At 38.8% G+C, this 23196-nt stretch overlaps 1 protein-coding gene across 27 annotated transcripts in view; it reads right to left on the reverse strand.

The window, feature by feature from the left end:
- Positions 1 to 23196, reverse strand: part of DLG1 (discs large MAGUK scaffold protein 1) — a 144922-nt gene that overhangs the window by 78069 nt on the left and 43657 nt on the right. For 15 of the 27 annotated variants that reach the window (XM_038146136.1, XM_038146134.1, XM_038146133.1 and 12 more), the window contains one exon: positions 14612 to 14776. In XM_038146136.1, the coding sequence (XP_038002064.1) occupies positions 14612 to 14776 (165 nt within the window). Of the gene's footprint in view, positions 1 to 1432; positions 5366 to 5988; positions 13259 to 14611; positions 14777 to 21791; positions 22421 to 23196 lie in introns of those variants that run through there. The other 12 variants (XM_038146142.1, XM_038146138.1, XM_038146137.1 and 9 more) reach the window with 8 other exon arrangements.

Genomic DNA, 23196 nt, shown 5'->3' on the forward strand with positions numbered 1-23196 from the left:
AAAAATAGAACAAACACTGTGATATTCACAGAATCATGACTTTGGATTGAAAGGATCTCAGGAACTCTTCCTGGTCCAACCCTGACTCAAAGCAGAGATTATTCCATATTTAATTTATGAGCAGATTTCTATGCCTGACTAGTCAGTCCAATTACAAGCTTCACACATTCCAGTGTTACTTCTTCAAGCTTTAATTTTGACTGGGAAGGTTAATACCATATATTATTACTTTAAAAAACCCCAGTATTTAAAAGCTATTATGTCTGCCTAATGCATCACTTGGAGTTGTATAATGACCCATTAGAGAAACTACAGGATCGAACTTCCACATCATGTACAAGATGCAACAAGAAAGTCAAAATTCCCCTCTAAGCTCTCCTATTCATTGCTTACTCCAAATTCGTAAGCAAAAAACCAGGTAATATTAAGCAGATTTCAGAGGAACTGCCAGTTTGTCATCTTTGAACTACTAACAGATAGAAATTATCCTAATGAAATTACAGTGTCTGAGGGTAACAAATTTTTCCTTCTTTTATAAGTTTTTGTAGTATTTCAAGTTAAATCATTCAAGTCATCTTGACTAATGATGAATTTCACTTGACAGTAGCAAAACAAACCTAATCTCCCATGTTTAAATAATTCTGACATTTCAGCATTGTTCCATAGGTCTTAGTCATAGTTTCCCAAGAGATACTAATTTTCTAATGCCAATAAGTTTAAACTTCTCTCAGCGTCAATCTCAAGAAGTCATTCAAAAGCTACACAATGAAAATTTAGCTTGCTTGCTTTTACCTGCCTTTGAAAGATGATTAACACAAATATCACACAGAGCAGATGGACAGGGAAGTTGAAAAATGTCATGTTTTTCTTACAGACTGCACTACTGAATGTACATCCTGTATGTAAGGGAGACATTGCTTCATCTGTGTATTATTAGTAGCCAAAAAACCTAGAAAGCTGTTACAGAATTTAATTTGTTGTGTTATCTAGAGTTAAGGTTTTAAATTATTTAATTCTTTAGATGAAATTCCTTAAGCATTAAATATGTAGTCTATTTGATTTGACATCTTACTAGAGCTACGGAATTGATATTTCTAAACTACGTTATTGCCCTCCAGAGCTAGGCAGCAGAATATAAACTACATTTTCAATATTTCACTGTTTCATTAGGATATCTCATATTTAAAATTGCCGGAGGCTCATCACTTGCAAAATAAATAAAAATCAGACCTCATTTAGTGCTTCCATTTTCATGCTTTAATGCTAGAAATTATACAGAGCTCTTTAAAATATGAAAATGAAAGCAGACAGAAAACGCCATCCATAAATAAGAGATTATATGAAACCATGCATATATAAATAATTGCTCTTTCTGACTAGCAAGTAACCAGAAAACATGCAGACACAATCACTTTACCATGTGGCATATTACCTGGGTGGAGCTGGCAGCAACAGAAATGCAGTCAATGAAGCCATGTCTCCGAGTGAAAAATGCCACTAGCTGCTGCCACCGGGAAGGCTCAGCCCGTAACTCATCTGTTGAGCCTTTCTTTGCCCACTGCTTCTGTTTGGGGCCTACCGAGCTGTGGCTGGAGCCAGCGTTGCCTCGACTGGCGCGAGAATAGAGGAGTGTGTTATTTCCGAAAATGTAATTCATCTCTGCAGCTCTGCAGGTGGTTGCCAGGCAGTCTTAATTCCCTACCAGCTGCTGAGTGGTGAATGAGCAGGAAAAAAAAAATGCAGATAGAATTACAGCAGCATCGTTTACAAACCAGGAAAACAAAATTCTTGCTAGCTGATGCTATTTTTCTTCCAAGGCTTTCTACCTCTTACATTCCCTCTCTACCTGTGATTACAATGATGAGTATAATCTTGAGCAATTTAAAAAAAAAATTTAAAAGCAGCAAGCAAAGGTTTTCCTTATTTTTCCTTTTCGGAACGCACAGGATGAAAGCCTTGCTTTCTCTTCCTAGCTGCCAACAGATATTTAATGGAAACTGGGTAGCAGGTACAGTACAACGTTACAAATTCACAGCTATGAGGATGGTGGTGGATGATAACAGCTACTGGGTGGAGAAAGCACAGATCAAAAATAACCAAGTTTCAATCACTGCCTGTAGAAATATCCAATAGCATCTTTTCACTTCCTTGCCTGCATAAATTATGAACCTGAAGCAAACAAAACAGGGAATATAGAGCAGAGCTGCACTTTTTTACTGAGTCTGTCTTTATGAAAACATTCCACAGAGCAAAATTACTTTACACCGTGTTGAAACCAAATATTTAAGAAACAATTATTTGCCAATTTCTTCTTGTTTTTCCCTGTTCTTTTGTTCATAAAACAACTATAGAGGGAGTGAATTACAGTACCACAAAACAATCATTTTGTGTTGTGGATCAGAGGATTCCTAGTGAAGTTGTTCTACTGTGGTTTCGGGTTTTTTCAATCCTCAAGAAAATCAGAGACTGAGATTAAACACTACGAGTCCACACTCTGTTGTTCTTATTCTGTGAATAACGTGTAACATTCATAACACCTATGCTCAAATTTCTGTGGCTGCTGCAAGCATATTATGAAAACAATAAATATATATATCTTTCTGACTCAACATTACTTCTCCAAAGCAGAAGAATAATTCAAAACCAAAAAATTCTTTTTATTCACTAATGACTTTTCAGTAAGATTATTTTGATCTCCCATGCACATTACAAGTATTACTGTTATAGGTTTTCTCTGCCCTCTCCATAGCAAAAGAGAATTCAGAATAATTAGCTGAAAGATTATATAGAACTCAAGCTACTTTATGGAACTCACCATTCAAATTTTTATAGCCAAACTATTTTTTTAAAAATCCTTCAGCTCACATCAGAGGGGTTATTTTGGAAATCAGTTAAATGTCAAGCTTTCAATAGCAGCTCTGGAAAGCCAAAAGTTATCCAAACAATTTGTAGTATATTTCTACACTCATGATCATAGCACAAGGGCAACATTTTGAAAAAGAAGAGAAGTCTTCGTATGACAAACAAAGGCAGAAAAATTCCTTACAACACAGCCACAATTTACAGCCACATAACTCTAAAAATCCACTGCTCCATGATGTGCATTTTAGTGGAGTTACTAAATTCCCTCACGTACTTCTTGGGGTGCAACATAATCTGCTGTTTAACAAATTCTTACTGACAGCTATCCTATTCTGAGTATCAGGTTTTTTCCTGCCAGCTTCAATGACAAGCAGAAATAAGAAGTACATTAATTGAAATGTGTCGTAGTGAGATCAATGCACCATTTAGTTCTAGTCACCAGTAGAGCTCAATAACACACCACATGCCAATATTCTGAGCACACCTTCCAGACAGACTCTATTAATATTTATAAAATACAATGGCTTATCACTGTAAGTCATATGAAACTGGATCTGACTTGTGCAGTGTCCTTAAAGCTATGAGCATAAGACAGATAATGGAGGTTGAGAAATGCCTGAGACACAGTAGACAGGACTTTTTCAAATGGACAAGCTTCTCATAATGGGAATTTTTTCACAGGAAGACTGCAGCATTTCCTCAGCCCTACCTTTTACCAGGCACAAAAAACATACCTAGCCTGAAAAATGCTATGAATTTATTACCAGAGAAACTGATTAATCCCTGGCTATGACTGAAGGTGTTTGGAACAAGGTACAAATGATATGCTTTGAGTACCAAGTCTTTTTATAAAGAGTCAAGGTGAAAATATTTTCAGTCTTTTTCTATGTATGGCCTTGAATGTCAACATTGCTATACAGTTTATTAGATATCTTAGAGAATAAGAAAGAACTTCGTCAAGAATTCATTTTTCTCCCTGTTTGGCCCCATAGGCTCCAAACGAAGTCACACAGAAGAATATTGTGCAAAATTCTGGAAGGAAACACCACAGTATATGGACAAGAAATGTACCAAGCAGCTATTTTTTTTTACTGTTAGATCAATCTGTCTGAAGATAAGAGAAGTCTGCAGTGTTTTAAGGCAGTTTCTTTCAAGGCTGATTCCCACACAGCCAACAACCCAATATGGCATCAATTACAAAGTGATTTTAGAAATCAGCACTTCAGGAAAGCATCACATGGACAAAAAGCTTCCTGAAAGTGAAGCAATGATGATTTAATTTCAATTGAGAGAGAAATCCAGAAAAGTACTTAACGAATAGGTTATGCAATCCTGCTGGTGATGCAAGGCAGCAATCTGTGTCACCTACACTCCATATGGATGCAATGATATCGAGCAAGATCTGCTGACGCCTAAGCAGATACAGTTGCAGTTATTTGTAGAAGGAGCTGGTACTGTGGTGATGAGAAAAGCCCTGATTTTACATGCGATAAAGCAACCTGAAGATAAAGGCACAGCAGAGCTCTACAGATGGCACAAAACCAGGATAGCACAAAGGAGTCCAGATTAGAAGAATGGTCACTTGTAGAGTTGCAAAACCAGTGGGAGGTTGTAAAAACAAGGGTTTATTCCAGTCGAAAAGCGTTTCAACAGAGGGTCAAACAACTACAAACAGAAACTGGAAAAAGTTCTGTTTGCACAGAACAGACAATATCCAAAGAAAGGAAAACCATTAACACAGATGTGACAGCTGGAATTGCATCTGTGAATGATTGCCTCCAGAGCCAAAAGGCAGAATAGGGAGGCTTCATGGCTTCATCAGGAAACTGCAGGAAGTCCTAAAAGGACTTCCATTCTAAAGGACTTCCCAAAAGGACTTCCAAAAGAGCTTCCATCACCCCTTTTTCAAATTCTGGATATTGAACTGATGGGACTAAAATTAAAAACAAAGCAAAAAAAAAAAAAAAAAACCACCACCACACACTAAAACAAAACAAAAAACACTCTTTACTGTTAGGCAAGAATTGAGAATTTGCAGACTTGAAAAGATTCCTGCCCCAAAACAAAACAGCACATAATTAAAGATTTCTACATCAGTACACATATCTCTACAGGTTAAGAAATTAACTGCAAACTTCATCTGCATTTGTAGAGGCTGCAGAGTAACATTATTTGTTCTTTGGCCAATTAGCAAGATACAGTAATCACAGTGATTACTAAATGTAAAAATCAACATCAAATACTTGGACTAGAATTCCTTGGACTTTATATCCAAGCAAATTGGTATTATCAGCTTTCTGAGACAAGTCAAAACATAACATAATGCTGTATTTTAATCTCTCAGATAAAGGTTTCCTGGGCATAACTGTACAAGCAGAATGCATACCTAAAATTAAAAAGGCACAGCAACAAAAATTGTTTGTGAACAGAAACAACAGTTATATCTCAATTACCCTTTCTAAACAAAAACCAACAGTCCCCCTGAAGCATTTGAAAAGTGTCTTATATTAGTTTTACTACCATTTGGTTAAACAGAGTATTGGCTAAAATAAGACCCTAAAGGAAAAAAACCTGATTGTCTTAAGAGAGAAAATTCAAGGATCACCTAAAACAATGGCAGGGACTTATTTTATTTTCAATATCAGTTAGGTTTTGACCAAAAACAGAGGCAAAAAGAAATGTTCAGAACTTGGATATTCAAACATAAGACTATGCAACTTAAACTTTTCAGGCATGGAAACAAAAACAGTACTGAAAATTTAGATACAAACTCATGTTTCTTCCTTACTCTTTTCAGAATTCTAGATTTAACAAACTTTTACTGGCATAAGTCTAAGTCTCATAAACAAGTACATGCAGTATTCTAAACCAAAGCCCAGGTGTTCAGGACACAAATACTGTGGAGAAAAAAAAATTGTTAACACTTTCTGCTAAGAGATGCTATAAAATCTGTCTTAACTTTTAGTTCAGATAGGACTGAGGGATAGTTCTTGACCAAATGGCATTTACATAATCAATAAAAAGTACATATCTTACTGCTGAAACCAACTTATAAGTAAACATCCCAGCACAATTATTCTATAATGAGCTATTTTAGTATAAATATTTAATATAAAAGATCATTACCTTATTACTCACAATACACCTCAGACAACCTACCAATCTGGGCAGATTAAACTGCCTGGTCTTCCGCACCCTGCTCATGAACCTCCTGCCCATCTTTTTGGCACGCCAGACTGACAAAAACATCTTGTGTTTAATGCAAGTCTCCTTAGGTTTGCTTCAGTCATCAAAATGAACCCAGCTGCACCAGGAGCTCAGGGAGGATCTCGGGTGAAAACAGAGCAACCCCTTTCTAGGACGACTTGATGTTGATTACTGTATCGTAGGTTGTTCTAGTGTTTGGATTAATCCACAGTCCATCTGCTACAGTTTTTCTTTCTTGTCTCTGTTGACAAGAATTTATTGAGCAGATTCTTACAGAGAACCAGGCAGATTTGGTCAACTGCTTCTTCCTATAAAACACAAACTGACACCTTTGCATGCATTTCCACATTCTTCAATTACAGGAGTTTAAAATCAGTAACCTATCAAGAACTTGGGCATTGCATTTTAATTAAAGACTGCATAACAGCTCCTCTCAAGTGTGACCACCGAAGTACGATACTAGTCTAAAAATAAGTATGCCTGAGAGTGTCTTCAAGTTCTTTATAATTCCCAGTATTCTATGTATGTTCCTAACACCAGAAGCACTGACTTTCTGCTGGAGATGGCAAAGCTTTACAAAGTTCTCGATTTAGAAAAAAGTAACAGATTGCAACCTTTTCACAATCATAACCCAACATGCAAATTACATGTCAACTGATCTTTGATTTCTAAATGGAAACAGTATCTTCAGGTTAATCTCCCCTATCTGCTCAGACTGGAGCAGCACAAGAAAAACTACTGGGGCAAATAGGAAGTCAAAATTACCTTAACTGTTGGCTAACCCTGAACCGCCACAGTTCAAATCATAAAGGCCATTAGCCTTCCCAAGAGCAGGAAAACTCTCCCAATTAACAGAGAAGGCTGGTTTAATAGCAGCTCCACATGCTCTAAAAGACTGCTGGAGAAGCACTTGAGAAAACAGGAACTGGAAAGAAGACACAGCAGGAGATAAAAAGAGGGAACCTATTAATATTATCAGCACAATATTTGGGTTCACATGGAAAGGAGAATTGTTAGCATTGAAGGAAGGATGTGTAAATATGCCTGTTTATATAACACCCATTTCCATACAGCTTAATGGGAAGGAATTAAATAAAGGTGCTTGTTTGCAGTTGAAGAAACAAGCAATGTGTGCTGTAATAGCTTTGTCAGCACAGCTAGAAACCAAAAGACTACCAGCAGCTGAAAGATTATTTCAAAGTCAGAGGTTGACTGTAGATCACTGTGTTTACAGGCTATAAAACAACTATCACCTGCTAATCTATAGTACTGAATATAAATTTTAATTTCTGAAATAACCATTCCCTAGTCATTTCATCATTTTAGAGACTCAGTGTTACTGGCTGTAGTTTCATTGGTATCTCCTGAGTCAACTCTTTACCAAACAGAGGGGGTCAAACTAGTTCATTCTTCATTTCACAGCTGCTGCCCTCTATCTCTGACCATTCTTGTTGTTCTTCTTTGAGTATCTAAATTTGCCTTCTTAATCAAGATAATGAATGCTTGAGATTTCTGGAGTGATAAGATAACACAGTTTTATTCCCATTTGCTTCGCTGATTATTCCTTGTATTCCATTTGCCTTTTTGACTGTAAATTGAGTACTGAGATGATTATTCCATTAATCTGTTATAACCCTGAGCTCTTATTCCTCTAAGATGATGCAATGAGAGCACAGGTTCTTCCAAGATTCTTCTGGTAACCTCCATCCATGATTACTGATCTTCCTCCTTACCCTTTACTTTTATTCTGTAGTTGGTTTGGTTTTGGTAGAGAATTTTTGTTTGCTTTGGTTTTTTGTTTTTTTTAACAACTAAATCCCAAAATACTTTTTTTTCTTATTTCACGACATCTTAAGTTTCTCCATAATCTTTTTTTGAGCATGTCCATTGTGTGCATCTAAGGAAACCTAGGAACCTACATCAACAAAATTATCTTTAAGCATATGTTTTAAGGGATTTGTGCAGCAGAAATTCTCTTTGCAATTGCTTTCTCATGCCTCATTTCTCCACATGCTCATTGATTCTGCTCTTCAGAACAGTTTCGCCATGTTTTGCCAGTACAGAAATGAGAGCAAGTTCCAATTTCTCCTCTCACTCCTGGAAGGTATTTTAAGAAAAAGTACCACCTTGCCACAGCTCATTGCTGTGATACCACAGTCAGGGTAAGAGGGCTATTACACAGCACTGCAGCACTAATAGATAAGCAGTTTCAAATCAGGGTTAATTTAAAACCATTAAGCTTAAATACCATTAGGTCCTGGAAATACTTTTCCGAAGATGACTAAACATGTGAAAAAAAGCAGGCATACACCGAGTGGGCACAAGATATTTATTTCACAGACAGTGCAGGTAGTCAGCAGAACTGCTGTGCTAGGATTACCAAGCCTGTCTCAGCAAAGGTTGGGGTACTGCTGACGCACAATTAGATTTTTCTTTGAAACTACGTGTCCACAAAGCTCAGGATATGGGGCACAAAACCACAAGCTGCTGCTGCTTCTAAGCAAGAGGAGAGGAAAGGCTAAAGGACATATTTCTTACCCTACAGGCACTCAGCATAAGTCAAAAAAACACCCAACTAACCTACTGCCTCTCTCAGCAGTGAACAGGGAAGGTGTAGAGTGATCCTTCCCTGCTCAATACACCATCACAAGCTCCAACAGAGGATCACAGAGCCAAAGAAGGTAAACTCTGTCTTACTGCTTTTATTCTAATAAAAGACTACTTGCACTCTAATGCAAACTGAGCCTGAATATATTCTCCCAGATCTGACACTGCAAGGGGTAAGCAGAGATAAAGCACAGGGGCACTGGCACTGGGCACAGCTACTGCTTCAAGGCTATTCCCTGGGTGCTTCATCAGGGCAAAAAGATTCCTTCGGTTAGAATTTGGGGGTAAAACTTCAATCTTTTATTCAATGGGAACAGTATTTCACCTCAGTTTGAAGCATTTCATTGTTCAGAGACAGGAAAACAGTAACTCATTTGCATTTAATGTCATAATATTATGAAGTCATAGTTTTATTCACTGACATAAGTTGATGTAACCACAAGAGTTCTCCAAGTGCTTTAAATGGATAAACAACATTAATACACATGTTCCCTTTGATAAAGGGAAGTGGGGATTTTTACTGCATCACCTGAAGCACAAGTGCTGTAGCAGAACAGAACAGCCCCAGCCAGACTGACAGGTCTGTGCAGGGGGTAGAACAGGCAGCCAGCAATGGGAAGGCTGATCCCTGCACTGCCTGTCCCCAGCACCCCCGAACAGGGATGACCATTCCTGGGAACAAGTGAGGACAGGGAAGTGGCCAACTGTGCTGCATGAAATACAGACAAGAGCCCATGATTATGGAACTACAAGTTAAAGAGTTCCCCCACCAACCCAAACCTACTTCTCACAATTCCTAGAGTGTTCTGTTACTCCACTGAGGATTGCACAAAGCTGTTCTAGAGATACCAAATATTCAACCAGTAGAATGTCTTTAGCTCCTTACAGATGTACAATTCTGTCAGTTAATTAAAATTGTCATGTATAGCATGAATAAGCAATTTTAGGCCCCTCACTAGACTAAAGCCAGTACAATGTTCCAACTAAGACATTTCTGTTCAGCTGTCCCTATCTGTGACACATGAAAGGAACAAACCAGGTCAGGCATTTTCCTCACACCCTTTGAAGATTGGCACCATGGTGAAAATCTCCAGAGACAGATCATTGAAAAAGATTTGATTAAAGGAAGAAGAACAGCAGAAACTTTTCTCAACCAGTAAGTCTAGCTTCCTGTTACCACATGCAGCCACATGATGATAGCACTAATAAACTTATCAACTGCTTTGAAAAGTTTTTAACAACTTGTGCAAATTTCAAATGGGAATTATGGATATAATAGAAATGCATTGAATATTGGAATACCAAGAATTTATTTCAGAGCAAGATAAAGATTTATCACAGTAGTCATGGTATATTTTTCCAGTACAAGATATATTTAGTGGTTACAAATTATCACGTTTCCTTTAGAGCTTCTGCATTAACAGTGAAATATTTGTCCAAATACCAACACGCAATACACAAACATATTACAGATGTATATGGAAGCCCCAATGAGGTTCTACACTTAAATACTGAATTACCATGCTACATCATATATATGAGATAAATAATCTGTCATGACCAGGTTGCACTAAAAAAAGATTACTGGGGGGGTTTTTTGGTCTTATTGCACCATGACCCACTATTTTGTAGCCCTTTTATTCAAAGATTTTTTCCTTGATAGAAAGCTTCAGCTTCCACTCCACAGTTTAAAAGCTTGCTTGGTACCATACCATGTGTGGTTTTTCAGGGCAGCTAGGACGAGGGAAGAGATGAGAATTTTGACTCCATGTTTCAGAAGGCTGATTTATTATATTATCATATATATTATATTTAAAATGCTAAATTAATACTATGCTAAAAGAATAAAAAGAAAGGAATTATCAGAAGGTGAGACAGGAATAGAAAAGAATGAGTAACAAAGTTTTGTGACTGACCGAGACAGTTTGGACAGCTGGACTGTGACTGGCCATTAATTAGAAACAACTACATGAGACCAATCACAGATCCACCTGCTGCATTCTACAGCGGTAGATAATCATTGCTTACATTTTGTTTTTGAAGTCTCTCAACTTCTCGGGAGAAGAAAATCCTGGCAAAAGGATTTCCCTAAAGCATGCCGGTGAGAGCCGTGCGTGTGGCATTCCCGCGGCCGGAGCCGTCAGTGACTGCGCGTTCCAGCCCCAGCGCCGAGCGCCCCGCGCAGCGCAGCCCGGAGCGCCAGCGCCACCTGGCGGCCAGCCGCGCAGCAGCGCCCTCCGGATCGCGGGACTCGCAGCGGCACCGCGCGCTCCCGGCGGGAACGCGGAAACCCCACACTGAGGAATCCGCGACTAGCGGCCCGCCTACCTGAACGTGCTCCTCAAAAACTTTGGGACAGAATGTCTGTGAAGGATTTGAAGTTTGTCCGTTTTCACTATTTCTTCATGGTTCTCTACCATCAAATACTCTTTAAAAAGCTGTTTTCCAGCACTGGCATTCCATTTCACACAGTACTAGAGAACAGAGCACACAATCTCCTGGGCCAAGTTTACTTCTTTGTTACTTGACACACAGGAAGTAAACATTTCTTCTTATACTGACAAAGCTCCACTCTAACAAGACAAAACCTGTAAGCCTCACTTGAACTTTAAATCAGTACACCCAGTCTCTCTTATTTAATGCTTACTGCAAACATGCAATATTTTCACCCAATCTGAATCTGAGGTAGCCCATTCCCCTGTGAGGAAGATAAACCACCTTCATTTACTACAGTACTTAATATTTGATAAATAGCAATCACATACTCAACATCTAAAAATTTGGGATACACATTTGTATTTTTGGTCATTGAAAACTACTCTTTGAAATAGCATCCACCTGTTCAAGCAAGTTAAAGAAGCTGTTTTAAGCCCTAAAGTATTTGAAAGCTTCTCTCAAGAACAAAATTCTGTTGTTCTTCTGTTCTTTTACACAATTGCTCCATACTGCAGAGAGCTTGCTATAACAGAAGGTATTCCTCAAAACCCAATTCTACTGGCCTCTGCGGCATTGCTTATAAAGCAATATATAATCATAAAACCACTGACTTCAAACTACTAACTCTGTATTTGAAATTTTAAGTGTATTTAACATTTATATTTAAAACAAAAAACAAACTCCCCTTATTATTTTATTAATGTCATAAACATTCTCTATTATGTTTAGTTCCCTTAATCAATGAACTATTCAAGAAAGCTGATTGAGCTCTTGTATATCAGCCAAGACCTGGTCCTTGCACAGTGCACCGAGCCAACCTACCAAATAAATCACACAAAGCACCCTTAAATCAGAGCTGTTGTTGCTAAATTCATCTTCAGCACAAGCTATGCTAAAACTATGCACACCTGGCAGATCATCAGACCAAAAGCAGAGCAGACCAGCTATGCTAATAATACAGCAGCAACCTTGGGTTTTTTCTTCAGGAGAGAAGCAAGCCAGCAGTCAATTAGCATCAGAATTCAAAACTGCACAAAATGCTGGTAAAACAACTGGAACACGCACCCCATCAGTTTTCAGATGAACAACGCTTTAAACAATTTCAATTACCCATACATCGCTTTGAAATTAACAGAGAGGAGTTACCTGAAAATAATCAGATATATGCTAAAAATGGTAATACAAACTGAATGGAATACTTCCCTTATGAACATTCTTCCCTACTGAGTGATGATATCCCAGCATTTACCAATGTGAGACACATAACAGCAATCCTCCTCAGAGACCTAAGACACAGAGTATTTTGAAAAGGCCTCACCATATTTTATAACTATACTTAACTCTACCTAATTCTATTTCAAAAATAGTTTTCTTTCTTCCTAACAGTTTTAGAGCTCCCCTCTTTGCCTTTTTGATCCCCTTATGCTTTCTAAAAGGCAAGAGTAACTGCTCTAGGAATTAGGAAAAGCTTGTGAATAAACAGAGTTGACCTTAAGTCCCCAAAGAAAGAGGACTTTTATTTATTTCTAATGGTTGCATATAAAAGGTGTTTCATTACTTTCTGAGCACCAAAAACTTCAGGGAATTAGAACACGTGAAATTGTGTCACTGTGTGTCTAACTTCGTAAGCAAGAAAAATGTGACGTTCTAGCCATTCCCAAAAATGAGAGCTTTGTCACATGAGTATTCTCAGAAGGCTCTTCAGAGGGCAATACAGCCCACTTCTAAAAGGTTATTCATTAGGGCTTAGAGAATTCAGCTTGCCTAGCTGAAGACTATGGAAAAACACTGCGAGTTCATTATGGAGATATAAGTAAAAAACACTGGTTCAATACCATTATATACATTTCAAAACTTTTAGAAAAGCTGGAAAACAATTACTAAATGCACTCACACGCTACAGTTGGCTCTTCTACAGAATCCTTACAAGCCAATGATAAAGAGGTGATACATTCAACAAAATTTTTCTTCATAATTGAAAAAATGTAAATATAACTAGATTCAAAACATTTTTTCTTAAAATATCATAGAATGGTTTGGGTTGGAAGGAGCCGTAAAGATCCTCTAGACCAAACTCCCTGCCACAGGCTCAAAGACCCTGCACTAGACCAGGTTGCTCAAAGCCCCATCCAACCAGGCCTTGAACACTTCCAGGGATGGGATAGCCACCCCTTCTCTGGGCAGCCTGTGCCAGGGCCTCAGCACTCATGAGAAAGAATTTCTTACTAATATCTAATCTAAATCTACCCTCTTTCAGTTTGAAGCCATTCCCCATCTTGTCCTACCACTACATGACCTTGCAAAAATTCCCCATCCAGCTTTCTTGCAGCCACTTTATGGGGCTCTAAGGTCTCTATGGAGCCTTCTGTTCTCCAGGATGAGCAGCCCCAACCCACTCAGCCTGCCTTCACTGGAGGTGAAGGTGCTCCAGCATTCTGATCATCTTTGTGCCCTCCTCTGGGCCTGCTCTAACAGGTCCATGGCCTTCTTCTGTTAGGCACCCATGCCAGAGCTGGATGCAGCACTGCAGGTGGGGTCTCAGCAGAGCAGCACAGAGGGGCAGAATTCCTCTGTCCCTCCCTCCCCTGCTGCCCACTCTGCTTTGGATGCAGCCCAGAACATGTCTGGCCTTCTAGGCTATGAGTGCACATTCTTGGGTCATGTCCAGCCTCTCATCCAGCAGCACCCCCAAGTCCTTCTCCCCAGGGCTGCTCTCCATGTAACAGCGTTTGTTCTTTGCAGCTACAGAGGACACTACCACACACAAACAATTCATGCTAAAAGAACCAAGCTGTGAGCCTACTACAATGTACGCCCATCTCATCACTCTAAAGCCCAAATATTCCCCAGCATCAAATAATTTCTCCACTTTTTCCTCAAAACCAGCCATAAAGACTCAGAGATGTAATAGAAAACAGCATTTAGTCTGACACACAAAAACACTGTGCTATTCAGAACATGACTGAGGTACATCTCTCTACCAACACAGTAAATAAAACTGCCTGCTATTACCCCCTCCCAAACCTCGCACTCAGCTTGTTGTCTAAATCCTTAAATCTGTCTTCAAGTTACTGAAGCAATCTTGCAAATAATGGTGCTGCATGCTGAAAAACTCAAGAGACATATATGGCACTTGGCTTATTACATATTGCACATAGATCCTCAATTAAAATATTTACTAGAAACAAAGTCGGAATTGACTCTACAGGTTTCTGACTGAAAATCCAAAATTAAATTGACAGCCCAAACTTCAGTGCCCCTCAAACCTACATCCAAAATCCTAAGTTACCTTTAGTTGTTTTCTGGGCATTTTACTACCATGCATTTCTAGTTAGAATGTGTAGATCTAAGGCAATGCTTTAATGTATACTAAGTCAATTTCACAATTGAGCAGTTCCATAAAAAACAAAAAGAGCTGTTTTGCGTGCATATTTTTGTCATACAAAATTAAATTCCTGAGGAGCATACCAAAACAGTTCACTGTTTTTAAAATGCCTACCTTTACTGGTGAAATATGAGAATGGGAAACAAACCCATGGACGTTCTCAATCTGTGACAGATTCTTCTCTGATACATGAACCAGCTCTGGACCTGTCACCTCATTGGCAATGTGTGGAGAGCTGTGCTCCTGTGGGGGCGTATCTTCATCCTGATAGCGGTATTTCTGAAAAAAAAAAAAATTATAGGAAAAGATCAGGCCACTACAGAAATGAGAAAAGACTATCCAGAAAACCTAAGTCAGACAGAAAGAGTTGTTTTTCTGACCTTGCTGACTTCAAGGCAATAAAATCTACTAAAAAAATTTTAATTAGAATTTTTATTTTAAAGACTGGTCCTATCCAAAAATGTTCCAGCCCTTTTCGTCCCACCTGGGATTACTATAAAGCTACCTAAAGCCCAGAAGGGTTTACTGTGTCCGTAAGAAACATCCCAACATTTTCTAAGCACATTCACTTTCACACATTACTATACTCCCAAGTACATAAATAGTTATTAACAGTTTATAGGGAAAGCATGTCATAGTATTAAAGGTACAGAAAAACCTTCTACACTCATACTCATTTTAATCTTGGGAAAAGTTATTCCTGTTATTGAAGCATGTTTAAGATAGAAACTATTTCCTTAGGGTTTCTTTTAAACAAAATGCCTAGATCTACATACTACAGCTTAAGTCAAAAATAGACATTTTCCTGGTAATTCTTTTATATATCATAACCCAGTAGATAACTGCAAGTAACCCATTTGTCTGTAAGCACAGGTACACTACACCAAGGCAGTATCTGACAAACAGTGCATAACTTCTAACCCTCTCAAGAGTTACATGCAATTTCTATTTCAAGCTACCAAAAAGACCCATTCCCTTCATCAGAAACACCTACAACATCACAAAGTTAAGATATACTGGATATAAACTGTATATATACAAAAACTGCTTGAAATTATCTATCAGTTATCAGCTCCTTAACACATTCTTAACCCAACTGTAAAGTAGAAGCAATTCAAGTGTATTTTCTCTAAAAATACTAATTAGCAGAGAAGCACAAGACTTCTTTTAGCATAAGAAATAACTCCTAACTCTTAATGCTCTGCAAGAGCATTATGACTTCTGTTACCACAAGAACCCAACTCCAATAACTTTCAGACCTTCTCCTCAGCTGCCTGTACCAAAGGAGAGACAGTGAAGTCTGACAGCTAAGAAAAATTGCAATGGCTACTCAAAAAGCCCTAATTTTTCAATTTTTTATCAGAGAGGATTTGTGAGATAATCAACTTAATAGCTCACTACTACCAGAAGATACAAGTTCTTTTTCTTTCCTTTGCCTGCAGCAGGGAGATGCTGGATTGCTCAGCCTCAGACTGCTGCCACTCATGTTTTTTCTGAGATTGACTTGTTTTTGACTTATCAAAATAAAACCCTGAAAGAAGATGACATTAGCTCTCTAGAGCAGCTGTCTTAAGCACTGGAAACAGGGAAGAATTAAAATTTAAACAAAGTGTTGGCCAAAAATACAGGGTATGTTACCAGAGTACAAATTAGATCACATTGGCAATTAGAGAAAAGAAACATTCGAGCTCCAAGAAGCAGAGAAAATGTCTTGCAGCATCAGAGAATGTAGGACTTCAGTGAGCTTAAAGCAGCCTGCTCTACTGATAAGGGCTGTACTTGTGATCCAAAATATCCCTAGCGGACCCTGAGCATCGATTTCTTTATAAAATACAGGAAAATTATTTGAAAGTGGATTTAGTTTCCAGATCATCTCAGAGAAGATCCTGCAGAAGCTAGATGTGGATCATTCCAGTTTTACTGTGAGAGCCAGGGCACACACAACAACATTCACACAAAAACCCTGAACACACTAATTAGTCAAATAGTCACAGGTCAATCAAAACTCATTTCCTTTACAGAACAGTTAATATCTTTAGACAAAGCACAGAATTACCTTGCTTTTTTTCCTGAAAGCAGACATATTTCTTAGAAACAGGTACTTTATTAGAAACAGATACTTGAACATGACTGAATGAAAAGCTTTAGATTTCCCTAATATATATATATGTTTACATTACAGAGTGTATCAGTGCTTATAATATAATGGTGCATATGAAGTTTTAATAGATTGGTATTTCAATATTTTGATTAAAAATGAAAAAACTTTGTGGTAAAGAATTCTCCCCTAAAAGGCAGTGACAGAGACTACAATTTTCTCAAAAAAATTTGAAAGTGAACTGCTACTTAGATTTTGATGTAGTATTTGAGATTAATGTTACCATTTGACATGAAGTTGTTTAAGAAAAGACTTAGTGCTGTGGTGTGGTTGACAAGGTGGCGTTAAGTCATAGGTTGGACTTGGGGATCTCAAATGTCTTTTCCAACCTTGTTGATTCTGTGATTCTGTGAAGTGCATGAAAACATAATATCCACACTACAACCAATTCTGAAAGGTACCACAGCCCTTCACAGAAACGACTTTTGAGCAAAGTGCTTTAAGTAAAGCAAATTACTGTAACTTGTAACAGCCAATTCTCCATGGAAGGGTTTCTACTGCTTTACTACAGAGCACCACCCCTGAACACAGTGCTCTTGTCTGGGGTAGCCCGTTCAAGCGAGCTGGTTGGTCAAAGAGCCACCACTCACCACTGCCCCTTCCCTTCCTCTCCAGGAGCTGGCAGCCCCTGAACAAGAAGAACTCAGCTCTTCCAGCCGTGCCAAGGTAACTGTGCTGCTGCCTCCAAAGCCCCGTGCAAGTTCCCCTCCGCAGGGCTCTACAGCCACAATTTCACAGCCCGGCTCTGTCCAAGGGCAGCCAGGCTCTGAAGAAGCAGAACCCTTTCACTTGCTGGTGGTCATGCTGCACAATTTCATCTCCCTGGCCCTTGCTGGGAGCACATAGCTGACTTCAGACAGCAAGCAAGCTCAGCAAGCCTGACCAGCAGAATGTTTTTTCCTCTCTTCCAGCAGTAACAAATTTTCTGTCGTTCCCTGAAGTGGCTCATGACAAGCTGAAGCACACAACAATGCTGCCATAACAAGGAGAAAAGCAGGTAAAGAGTTAAGGCCAACCCTGCTCTAGTGGCTAGGAGCAGGTCATTACTCTGCTTACAAGTAAGAAAATGCAATCCCAAACCCAAGTCCAGGCTCCAAGGAGAGCCTAATTTACAAGAGCCTGCCGAGCAAGGGACTCATGAAACGAAAGAAAAGGTGAGGCAAAGCAGCTCTGAACTGGCAGACAGCCTCAGCTGCACACCTCCCAGCACTCAATTAGGTAGTGGCCAAGTAATTTACCTCCTTTTTAAGGAGCTTTATGGACTGCTTTACAATTTACAACCTTAATTTCAAGTACAAAGCAGCCAAGTGCTAAACATTTAACGCATACATCTGACAGAGACACTGCCCCACAGGATTCTGTTGCATAATACAGGTGTGTCAAAATTAATTCAATATATTTCTTTTCTGATGCAACATAGTTAACAGGATATCTTCAGGCTAAATTATACCCTCAATAAGTTTTGGAATGTCACCAAACTCTATGGTCAATGGTGTAAACTACTGAAAAATCCATTTACTTTAATAAACCAGTGCTAGTTTTCAGAAGATGAAACTTGGAAATGAATTCACCACAGTGAAATCATTTTTCAGGGCCACAACATCCTTGCTTCAACTCTCAGGCCTAGCAAAGTTAGACAAAAATAAGAACAAAGTATCTGCAACAATATGAAGGACAAACAAGGATTTTCTGGACATTTTATAGCACCGTTTATCAGAACAGAGATGACCTGGAAAAGCACAGAAAAGTTTTAGGAAACCTAAGAGATTCACTTTAGTCTTCCTAGTCTCTTCTCTGTATTTTTAAAAGAAGATATTTCAAACTCCCTTCCTTCTCCAGACTTTAGTCCTCCCCACCCACCAGCCATACAATTCCCAAGTTACTGCTCACTTCGAACACCAAAAGCAACAAATCCCAGGAAAGCACAGTCTGATCTACAGTCTGTCCCTGGGTGAAGTTTTCATTTTCACTGTACAAGTCCAACCATGGTTACAAAGAGGTTAAGAATAAAAGAAGACTGGAATAAGTAAATCTAACAATTTGAATTTGATAAATATACAGAAGCTTACAGGGCCAGACCCTGAGGCAGTATGAACAGGCAGCACGATGAAACCAAGTAGTTTCAGATCATTTGCACACAATTCCCCAAGTTTAAATACTTGTTCTTTTTAAATCATTTCTCCATTTTACCAGTTAAACTAAATCTGAAAGGACCCTTCCAAAGATCATTCCAGCAAGTGAAGTTATTGTGAAGCGCTGTTTGACATGCAACATTTTCACTCCTGCAAAAAATTACCTGGATGCAATGTCAAAAAGAAACAGGCAGAGAAGACTGAATAGCTACAGCTCTCACAAATCCCCAGCTTTCACAACTCTGTCACCATTCAGCAGAAAATAACTTCCAACAACTCCAATAACAAAAGCAACAATACAGAAAATTTTGCATGCCTTGCTAAAACAAAACTAATCAAAAATTAATAATATATTAAAGATGCTAATGCATTTTGTACAAGTCTTTCTTGTAGTCTATAGTGATAAACTAGAAACTAGTGCTTAGAAAAATAATAGTGCCTTCCACACAGAAGAAAGAAAGGAGACAAAACTAAAGGCATGCTCCACTATTGCAGAACTGAAGTCAACTTGAAAACTTCTTATTTGTAAAAAACAAGAAGACTATGGAAGCCAAATAAAATCTCTTTGCAGGTAAACAGAAATTCATACTGCTAAGTTAAAAGGCTGTGAAAAACCAAAGAAACCTAAGTAATACAAAAAAAGATTATAGTGTTCATGTCTTTTTAGAACTTCTTCAATGATCATGGACTAGGACATTCAGTATTAATATCAACTTAGGCATGAAAAAATGATAAACTAAATGATCTACAATATTGGAAGAAGGTGTTTGATCTTTTGGTTTGCTTTTTCAAACGTAAGTCCAGTGTTCTGAGTAACAAACTGCTTCATTCTCAAACAAAAGCACTGTTTTCTCTAACAACTAAAGCTACGACAAAGACATAAGGCATTTCACCCTCCTGGAACAGTTTCAGTTTGACATTGTATCTTGAATGTAAGTGCTCATAACATGGTTATTTAGGTCACAGTGTTCCATCATATGTCAAAATGCACAGCTAGTGTTAAACTTATTTATGTAATGCTTCATGTCATTGACATCCACAAACAATAAAACAGTTGAAGATAAGTGTATACATTTACAAAAACTCCAGAAATATTTGTAACAAAGTCCACCTGTTCCAGAAGGCCAATGAAAAGAGAATAAAGAAGGAATGTTCAAGATTATGAACGTTCTTTTCACGTGGTCTAAAAAAGGAAACTTCAAAACACTATTTTGTGTGATTACTTGTGTGAAATTAACTGTTTCATTACGTTAAGGACCGGTACAGGTACCCTGCATTACTATTTCACACTGCCATCTAAATATTTACTTAGCGTTCAAAGGCTGTATCTTCTCAGAGGACAAGAGCATTTTATTTTTAGTACTATCCAGCCCTACAACTTTTATTCAAAACCTGACAAGCGCCTGGTGCAAAACCTCTCTGCACAGTGCTGTTCAAACAGAAACCCTTCCGTCCGCTGGGATGCGGATGCGTGTTTACCCGCAGCTGACTCGGGCCTGTGCCCGAACAGCCCGAGGCGCTGCAAGAGGCCCCGGGCCCGGGAGCGCTCCCCGCTCGGGCAGCCCAAGCGGCCATGGAGGGGAGCGAGCGCCCGCAGCGCCCCCCGGCGGCCGCCCCGCGCCCGGCAGCCGCGCAGGGGCCGCGCAGGGGCCGCGCAGGAGCCGCGCAGGGGCCGCGCAGGGGCCGCCGCCATCGCTCGGCCCCGCCGCTCCATGCCCGAAGTGCTGCCTGCGTGCTCGTTGGATATTTTTAGTTTGCTCTTAAAGTGAACAGCACCCCTGCTCTGCAGCTCAGCGGGCAAAATCCAGCCCCAGAGCAGCTTCATCCCACGGCTTTCTTTCCAAGTTCACTGTTTAAACATGAGCATATCGTATAAATAAGGAGTGTGCAGTTCCAGAAAAAAAAGAATAAAAGAAATCGTAGGGTTATATCAAGTAGTTTCCAAATGGCATCAATAAATAGGTACATATTTCCAACTGAAAAATGCTTGGGACACAGGAAGGAAAAGCAAACTCACAACAAGGCAAAGTCTTCCTCCTGGAAATAAAACATTCAACTTTAAGTTTATAATATTTATACTATCAAAAGAGCCATAAAAATTTAGATTCCTCCCTCCTAACATAGGTGACATTTATTCACCATCAAGATTTTGCGATACATATATGTATATATACATGTATACATAAATTTATCACACATGCATATATGTGAGTATATATGTACTCACACAACTGATTCCAGTTGGTTATAGTTGAAATATTTTTTGTTAAAAATAACAAACATGACTTGGAAACCCTGAATATATAAAGAAAGTTTTAGAGAAAGATTTCCTAATTTCTGCCTCAAAAGTAACTTCATACACATATCCCTTTAATTTTCAAGTGGCTTTCCAGTACTTAACAGTCTCCTCATATCCTTGACATTGCGTACTAATTTTACTGAAAAGAAATTCTAAAAAAAGATTTTTGACACAACTCCGAATATAAGCTGTTTACCATTCTGATGATTACCAAATTGTATATGTTTTATTCCTCTGAAACCTAAACAGTTGATGTCGTCCTAAAATGACTAAATGCCCGAGGGCACTGTTAAACCCAAACCTGCCACTAACAATTGCTTCCATCAAAATGATGTCAGGAGGCATTTCCAGCCCTGTATCTCAGTGCAAGTCTTCTGTGTATTTAAATCTCTACAGCCGAAGAAAATGAAAGCCAAGTGCAATAAACTGATTACATGATGATTAATGCTGATTAATGAAGAATGACGACATTCTACATGCGGCATTCAGTAAATTCAAAATGTTGTTCAGAAGGATCTTTAAACAGTAGGCATGAGAATTCATTACTTATGTCTCCATCACTAAGAGCTCGGATAATTGAGTAAGGCATGGAACAAAACACACACTTATTTAACCAGAAATTTAAGGTACAGTTACATTACACACAAAGGCAATCATTCATTAAACGCAGCTTACATTTCCAGGAAAGTCCTTTTATAGACCCACCTTACATCCAAACATTAAAGATATTGTGTTGTTGGTACATGCTACTTTACAGTGGCATAGCATCGGAGAAAAACAATCCAAGTTTTTTATGCTAGGAGACATTTTTTCAGACCCTGTGCACTTCAATCGATCCGTGACTGAGATTCCAGAAAAATGCCTCTGTAAGCGCTGCTTGCTGCCTGTCTTTGACATTTAATCTAGGTCCATAGTGTTCAAAAATAAGCCTTTATATAAATAGGTTGATTCCTTCAGGAAAAATGTTGCTTCACGTTAGAAACCAGACCTTACAAAAAAAGCAAAGAAAAAATCCCGTGTCCATTTTTCAAATTTTTGAGTCAGCTTTAAATTGAATTACGTTAGCGCCAGCTTGAAGCGACAAGCGTCTCCCGGCCCAAAGTAACACTCAGATGCTCTCAGCCAGCAGCCCGGGTTCGATCCAAGGCAGCTCCACCTGCTGCAGTGCAAGGACCGCTGTCTCCTCCATGAAAACAGAAGCAACTCCAGCAGAGCCAGGGCTCGGTGCGTGCTGCTCGCTTAGGGGAGGGGCGAGATGTTGCAGCAAGGGACTCGTTCCACGGCCCGATGGAGATAAAGCCGACGCTTCCTGCAAGGTGCTTTCGCACTGCACCAATGAGCATGTGAAAGCCCGTTTGGAAATCAGCTGGGTGGAATTAGAAAACCAGGGACGTTGTAAGCTTAACAGCAGGGAATTTGCTGATCTGCAATTTACACTGGCTTTTTCAAGGGAAGTGTCAGCAGACCACAAAAGGAATGGCTCTGGGATATTTAATCCTCATTTTCAAACATTAAAAATTCAAGGTTATTTGACACATCCAAAAAAATGGTCTTTAACCGCTGAGTAAAATTCCTAATGGTCTACCAAACGTAATAAAGGAACAGTACAGAAATACATGAATACTCTCCAACTTCAACACAATAAAATCAGAAACTGCTATTTTTCCCCATTAGCACTATGAATTCACGAACAATCTGGACTACGCATTGACTTGATTATGAAGAGCGCTTGGTAAAGCATTTCAAACAATTGTACATGGGAACACTTAAAAGAGTTCAAGGAAAAAAGCTTTTTTCCTTAGAATTGAGGTAAATACAGTCATAGTCTCCTTAGAATTTGTTGTTCTTTGTTGTGTGCTAACAAATCTAAGATGCAAAAATTTTTAATGGGTTGTTCGGAGTTTGTTTTTTAATCAAGCCCTGTAAGATTCAAATTTTATTTCCCTTTGTACACGACCAGGGGTCTCTGCAAGATTTCAACCTGTTCATGTATTTTCAATAAATTGCATTACAGAAAGTGATGAAATTGATCCAAAACATGCCCTCTGCAATTACACTGCTCTTGTAGCATAAGCTAACTTGCCTTTGCAAAAAAGTCAATAAAATAACA

The sequence above is a fragment of the Motacilla alba genome, chromosome 9 (assembly GCF_015832195.1).
Source record: "Motacilla alba alba isolate MOTALB_02 chromosome 9, Motacilla_alba_V1.0_pri, whole genome shotgun sequence".
NCBI lineage: Eukaryota > Metazoa > Chordata > Aves > Passeriformes > Motacillidae > Motacilla > Motacilla alba.